The following is a 7,500-nucleotide window of genomic DNA, read 5'->3' as shown; positions in this document are numbered from 1 at the left end:
TTATGCATTATGTAATACATGGATGAAGGCTATATTTCCATCCTGAGTCATTCGAAAAAAAAGGCATAATACCACAGTAGTGACATCAAAATGGCATATTCGGATATCAGTCTTGTAGTTTATGACGTCACATAAACCCTAGATGGAATTATTTTCCAGTAACTCGCTGAAGCCCATCTATTATTCTATATATAATTACTAGGGCTGCTCCGATTAATAGATTAAATCGGACCGATTAATCAGCTAAAGATTTGATCCCAGATAAATTTTTTTTTTACAATTTAAATCAGGCAGAATTTTATTTTTGTATATAAAATAAAATCAACCAATAGAAGATCTGCATTTTCTCCACGACAGTCCAATCAAAAGTGAGCGGAGGAGGGGCATAAACAGTTGACGGTCTTTAGTAGGCTTAACCAATGGGAGAGTCAAAGATCTACCCCTTTGTTATACAGGTGTCCAATCATGAGTGAGCTGAGGCGGGACATAATTGGGAGCTTAACCAATGGGAAAGTCAAAGATCTGCCCTGGTTTTACAGCTGTCCAATCATTAGTGAGCTGAGGCAGGACAAATGTACTAGCGTAGGGTGTAAGAATAGCTGAATTTTGCGCAATATAGCTTATAATAGAGACCATTATTAAGAATTATATTGAGAACTTCAAAGTAATATTTCGAATTGCTTTTTACAAATAAAAAAGAAATGTCATCAGACAACGGAGACATTGTAGTCGATTTCGTTACAAATCAATTTTCAAGAAGAACTTCCTCCGAAAAAATTGAGGTATACACCACAAATACCTGAAATGACACATGAAGGAAAGGGATATACTCGCCACTTTCAACATTAAAAATATGAAAAGGTATCCGTGGCTTACCGGTAGCTGTCAATTAAAAAAAGTATACTGCTGGAGCTGTATTTTGTTCAGTATAGAAAAGGCGATATGGAACAGCGCTGGTTACAGCAATCTAGGATGTCTATCGAAGTCGGCACAAAAACATGAGCATTCCCAAAGTCACTTGAGAGCCACTGTAACACTCAAACCTTTTGGACAAATCCGGATTGATGTTCAAGTCAACTGGGTGAGCAGAAGGGATACAATACATCACAACTAGCACGTAAGAAAAAACAGTGAGGTTCTTAAACGCTGGATTAGTTCTGTTGTTTACCTTGACAAGCAAGAACTGGCATTCAGAGGGCACGATGAAGGCACCATTTACTCAAATTGAGGTTATTATGTGGAATTACTTCCTCTGATTTCTGACTACGACAGCATGTTAACCAATCGCTTGTCAATAGCCAAGGTATTCTCTGGCACCCTGAACAAGATTCCGAATGGCTTAATCTCTTCGGTGCCTCAGGTTCGGCTAGATGCAAAGTACAGGAAGAAAGCCAAGAATGTAGCTATAATGGTAGACTAAACAACCAATGTTGGAAATGCAGCTCAGCTGTCTTGTGTTTTCAGGTATGTGACTGACAGTTTCCAGAAAGAGCAGTTGTTCTGTGAAAATGTGTTACATTTACTCAAATAAAAATAATAATAAAAATGCTTTTAAAAAGACCAAATTCCAGCTGCTATAATATCGTTACCTTTATTAAAAATGAGCACGGATGAATCTACTGATTAATAAACTGATGTCAATAAATTAACTGATACATTTTTTTTTATCGATTGACAGCCCTAATAATTACTGATCTGTGTATGCTATTACAAAAGCTTTGAGGAGAATGCTTCACTGGAGGAGACAGTCAAGACTAAACCTGCATGAGCTGTATGACAAAAATAAGCAGTAAGACAGCAGCAGAGCCCGTTTACACATCAAGATGAGAATTACAGTACAGCACTGTTGGCTTCAATGACCTTGGATTGGAATATTATGTTTAATTCAGGATTTTTGATGAACTACTGCTATAAAATGATTCTTATTTATGAGAATCCTTAAATTTTTTAACATTTCCAAAAATGTGCCACTCTTTCAGAACACCAATATTTCACCAGTAGAGATATCTTTAGAGACAGAGTTGGCAATTGTATATTGGCCTCTTGGCCAGTCTTTTTTTTTTTTTAAAAGCAAACCTAAACGGCCTCTTCTTGTTTAATGCATAACTCATGTTCTCCTGCAGCGTAACCTCGAAGCTATACAATCTTCTGAAGAAAATGTTCACTGTACACGCTTTGGATTTTATACACAAAATACCACTGCCCTAAAACAGTACCCTACTCTATAGTGGACCTCTTTCCACTATATATTTATTCCAACCTACAAGCAAACATGCAGCCAGGTTGGTGTGGATTGCCTCCAGTTGAGCATTGTAGAGTAGAGCCTTCAGGTCAGCCCCAGTGAAGAACTCTGTATTAGCAGCAATGAGGTCAAAATCCACATCCTCTGCCAAGGGCACAGAGAGACTGAGGGCATTCAGGATCTCTTTCCGAGCTCCCTGTGGACAAAGACAAAGCTTGGTGGGTCAACTCCATGCATACTGTCGGATCAGCGTTACAACTCCCTGGTGAAATATCCCTGCCACTAGCTCACTTTTCTAATGGCTATTAGTCAAATTGTATTACCTATATTACAGATGCTGGAAGCATCTCTAACATATGCTAAAACTATTGCAAACATCAATATACCTTTGTATGAGTGACAGTTTAAAAGTTGATTTAATAGTTATATACCCCCAACATTAGGTTAGCTCTTACCTGGTCAGGTGGAGGGCAGTATAAAGACTTATCCAGTCGGCCTGGTCTCAATAAAGCTGGATCTATCAAGTCAGGGCGACTGGTGGCTGCTAATACATATACACCTAAGAACAACAAGGAAACCATTAATGTGAAACATAATATAGTACTGAAATTGTAGAAATTAGAAACCATTACTCAGGATTTCCATTGTTCATTCTCCCTTTATGCTTGTGGCTATTAACGTTGCTGAGCGTAAAACTTTTTAAAATGAAGTTTCAATGATGTGATGAAAACCAGAAACAAGATTTGAATCAGAAACCAGATGACAGGAATGATACGCTAGTAAGATAAACCCTTCTACCTTTAACTAATTGAATGAATGAATGAATGAATGAATGAATCACACTAAACCTAAAAGGCAACAGGTTTCTCTTACAGCTGCCACGCTTACTGTACCTTGCAATCCTTCAACTCCATCCAGCTGAGTTAGCATTTGGTTGACCACTCGGTCAGTGACTCCAGTGTTATCATGGCCTCTGCGAGGGGCAATGGAGTCAAACTCATCAAAGAACAGAATGCAGGGCTTTGCTGCCTGTGCCCTGAGAAAGTGGGCAAAGGGAAAAAACTGTTATAGTTTGTTTTGTCCGTTTAGCCTGGAAATCACACTTGAAATAATAAATGGGCCAAATTCACTGGGGATTTACTCCAGTGCTATGTATGCAAACCAATTAGAAAGTAGAAATTTGCGTTTCTGTGAATAACAAAGGCACTCCAGCATAACAAAGGGCATTTATCAACTGTGCCACCTTGTGGGACATACTGTATACACACACACACACACACACACACACACACACACACACACACCGACTTCTGAAGCAATCAAGTTAAGGAAATGAAGATGTACTTTTATGAATGGTACCTATTTCATACAGAAACAAGCGGTTACATTTTCGCAGATAAAGTATTACCATATTCTTTTCATATTCTGCAACATGCACAATAGGAACACACCTGTTAAAGACATCTCGAATTGCCTGCTCACTTGCTCCAATGTATTTGCTGAGAAGCTCAGGACCCTGGGAAAGCATAACTCCGATATTCAGTTAAGAACAAATGAACCTTTGTCATCCGGTTATGCATAAAAATGACAATGACCTGCAAATAAGGTTGGTATTGCAAAGTTGTTGCTTTTCTTCTTTCTTTTTTAAGGCTACCAAAAACATAATACTGCATGTAGAACACATTTCAATGACAGTTTCGTAGAAGGGTCCGATGGTACCTTAATGCTAATGAAATTCATTCCGCTCTCATTGGCGACTGCAGCAGCTAACAAGGTCTTCCCTGTGCCGGGGGCTCCATACAATAGCACTCCTGACTGCTGGCGAACGGGCAGATTTGCAAACAATGCAGGGTACTGAAAAAAACAAATCCATAACACTTTATTCTAAAGCCACATTCTCTTGTCAATGTGTGCACCTTTACAATGTGTATTCATGACAAGTAAATCACTTAATGTTCACACAGGCTCCTCATACTTGTAATTCATTGTGTATAACCAGTTTAAAAAACGACATGATACCTTCGCTGGCAACTGAATGGTATCCATGAGCTGCTGCCTGGCTTCATGCAAGCCCCCAACACGCTCCCAGCCCAGGTCCTTCGGGATGTGCAGGTTAGCATTTCTCAGCGAGGATGGTGTAAAGCCTTTGAGTGCTTGGTGAAAGTCACAGGTAGCCAAAAACAGGTCTGGGGGAAAAAACAAACCCTACTTTCATTAGGACGCTTCACTGGCTTTACGTGGTTAACCAAGCTGTGGGTTTTCCAATTTTATACAGCTATGATGGATCTGAAATCTGCTGGGGCCGGTTGTACATAAAGGATCCAATCCTGGATCTAGGCTCTGATCTTGCAATACATTGTGATTAATTTGGTAGAATAATTGTGTAAAGTGCTCGGTAAAGTATTGAGTTTTTATTGATGTCTATTTATTTGAACAAGGTAATATTGTTTTTGTATAAAAAAAAAACAAAGCAAAAACATCACTTTGCTGTGCCGTTTTAAGTCTACTATTTCAATTTAATTTGAAAACTGTATGTAGTAGACAGTTAAACCCTCTGGTGATATTAGTAAATAACACCAAGCTATGGTGAGTTCCAAACTTGAAACATTTTCTTGTTGTTTACCTAAAATAATGTGTTTTGGATACAGTACCCTGGATTTACATTTTTTAATGGGTGCAATTGTGCAGGACTAGCACATCCTCCTCTATCTCTGTCCATCCGTTTGCCATTTTTTCCCCAACATTACTGTGATCTCAGGCTGTATACAAATATGACAGCCGGTGTCTTTAAACTATGCTCCTCACATGTTCACTTCTGATTGGTCAGTTTCTTAGTTACGGCGTGTGCAGCTTCAGGATCAGATCATGATTATGGATCAATGGAGCGTTATCCAGATGGCGTAGTACAACTTCTCATGATCCGGCTTCAGTGACCCCGGATCCAATCCCATTTTTTGATCTTGTACAACCAGTTCTGGTGTTCTTAAAAGGATACTCTACCTTGTGCTGACGTGCTCCGGTTGTTGACCACACTGGCATGTATGGCTCTCTCTACCAGCAAGGTGAAATCTCTCGCCACAAACCCTTCTGTCTCCCTGGCGAGGGACTGAGTGTCAACCACCTGCCATGTTTCTTCAGCAATGCTGCTTTTATTCTGAATCACAGCCCTCAGGATTTCATTCCTTTGGACCTGGCAAACAAAAGCATTTTCAATTATAGGACCTGAGTTTGATGACAGTGCAAACCTCTAACACTGCCCCACCTTTTTCCGTCTGGATTTCTGTCAATGTTTTTTGGGGTGTGTGGCCTAATTTGCATGTTAGCTTTGAGTTGTTTGGCAACTTTTGGAATTTGCGTATGTTTCAAACTCCACGCATGAAAATATTCTCCTAAAAAAACACATGATCTGGAATACATTATTTCACACATGTATGAAGTATGGACTTTATATTACTTAAGGAAACAGCTTATGTTTGTCAAAATTGCTTAGAGAACAATTACACTTTATGAAGCCAGTAGGATCATTTTGTCTGTACATTCTTAAAATATGTATTGTAAATCATTTTGCCCTTACATTTGTGTTCTACTGCATTTCCTCAAAATCACATCCTTAAAGTTATAGTTCAAACTGCACAAACTTTGAACTTGTTTTTTGCAACAATGCTAAAGTAATAACATTATGTTATATAACACTCTGATGTATCACTATAAGCCACATATTTGTCCTACAAAACACATATTTTGGAAAACTGCAGGCATGTACTTGCTTTGTAAAATGTAAGACACAAAGCCATATTTAATTAATATAAACAGTGGTGGTTTTTAACACTGTGGTTAAAATCAATAAATTGGGACTCTCCCTATTTAGATCCGTCACCCTTTAGATGAATTGGCCCATTATTGAATTATATTTACTTGCCACATACATTGGAAAAGGGTTTATTTGAATTCCTGTGAAGATGACTTGAGCTGAAAGGATCAGTGTGCTGATGAGGGTTTGCTTTACCTGACTGGGAGGCTTGATGCTTGTGAAGCACTGAAAGAAGTGAGACCCTTGCACTGACACAAGAGAGGGGTGTAAAGAACGCTCGCTCTGGCTCGTAGCAATCAGGGCAATCAGGCTCCCATGGACAACAGCTTCGCTGGCTAGATCCGTAAGAGCTGGAAAAATAGCAACATGGGTTTAAAACAAGCCCTACATAAACTAAAAAAACAGACTCCTTTAAAATAGTAAACAAATTTAAATAAATGTAGCAAGTACCCTGTGCAAGCTGTTTTCCCAGAAGCGCCTCTGGGCCCTGCTCTTGCTCTGGTGAGGAAGCAGCTCCAGCAATGTGATCCAGGTCATCCAGGAGGAGGAGGGAGGGCTGTCTCCACACAGCCTCTGCAAACGCCTCCTCCAGCTTCTTACGCACCGTTTCACACCTCTTACCTGAGTATTGAGACATTGAAATCACACCTAACAGACTTAATAAAGAAAGACTTTCATATCTAAATTAAACAGACAGAAGTGGTCATAAGAGTGGGCTGGTTTACTGTATAATTGATTCATACACTACCAATATTGCAAACTCATTTTTTTTGCCAAAAGAATAGTGGTTGTACATTTAGAACTTTACTTCATAAACCTTCTTTACTTCATAAACCTTCTTGTGAAATATCCTTTGCATTGTATGTGCTTACCTCGCAGTTGTTTACAATCAATCACTTCCACATAGGCATCCAGTTTATCAGCTGCTTCTCTACACAAGGCCTTTGCAAGAGCTGTCTTTCCACTACCCTGTGAAGCCAATGACAACTCATCATGCATCTGCTAGGCCTAAAAAAAGAGTGCACTTAACTAAATAAATGACATGCTTTGCAGGTACAGATGTTGTATTAAATTCACATTAAGCACACACTCAACACACACCCATCCCACCAAGCCACGCAACAACTTTCCAAAGCAAGTTTAAATAAGCAGATTATATTGTGTGTCATACAGGAATTAAACTAAATCAGTCTTCATAATACAAATGCAGCCCATCTATCTTTAGATTAACTCTATCCTTGCTACAATGTTTAGATTGAAAATCCTACCAGTTTTGCTAGCACAACATCCACTTTATGAGATAAAGCACATTAACAGTTAACATCTGTGTTTCTTCTTCACTTCAGCAGGGTCAGCAGAAACCCAGATAACAAGTTGCAGAATGGGAAGGAACAAATGGCTGATGAAACAATAAGAGCTTGTGCCATTTAACTGGAACAGAACAATG

The 7,500-nt window shown here is 39.1% G+C and overlaps 1 protein-coding gene across 2 annotated transcripts in view; it reads right to left on the bottom strand.

The window, feature by feature from the left end:
- pex1 (peroxisomal biogenesis factor 1) overlaps positions 1-7,500 on the bottom strand; it is a 19,237-nt gene that overhangs the window by 2,676 nt on the left and 9,061 nt on the right. Inside the window, exons 11-20 of one of the 2 annotated variants that reach the window (XM_033998952.3) lie at positions 6,926-7,022; positions 6,504-6,701; positions 6,249-6,403; positions 5,243-5,432; positions 4,262-4,428; positions 3,962-4,096; positions 3,694-3,758; positions 3,136-3,278; positions 2,698-2,801; positions 2,265-2,438 (exon numbers count right to left, since the gene is read on the bottom strand). In XM_033998952.3, the coding sequence (XP_033854843.3) occupies positions 2,265-2,438; positions 2,698-2,801; positions 3,136-3,278; positions 3,694-3,758; positions 3,962-4,096; positions 4,262-4,428; positions 5,243-5,432; positions 6,249-6,403; positions 6,504-6,701; positions 6,926-7,022 (1,428 nt within the window). The remainder of the gene's footprint in view (positions 1-2,264; positions 2,439-2,697; positions 2,802-3,135; positions 3,279-3,693; positions 3,759-3,961; positions 4,097-4,261; positions 4,429-5,242; positions 5,433-6,248; positions 6,404-6,503; positions 6,702-6,925; positions 7,023-7,500) is intronic. The other variant, XM_033998953.3, reaches the window with a different exon arrangement.

This window comes from Acipenser ruthenus, chromosome 4 (assembly GCF_902713425.1).
Source record: "Acipenser ruthenus chromosome 4, fAciRut3.2 maternal haplotype, whole genome shotgun sequence".
NCBI lineage: Eukaryota > Metazoa > Chordata > Actinopteri > Acipenseriformes > Acipenseridae > Acipenser > Acipenser ruthenus.
This window is presented reverse-complemented; position numbering and strand designations above follow the sequence as displayed.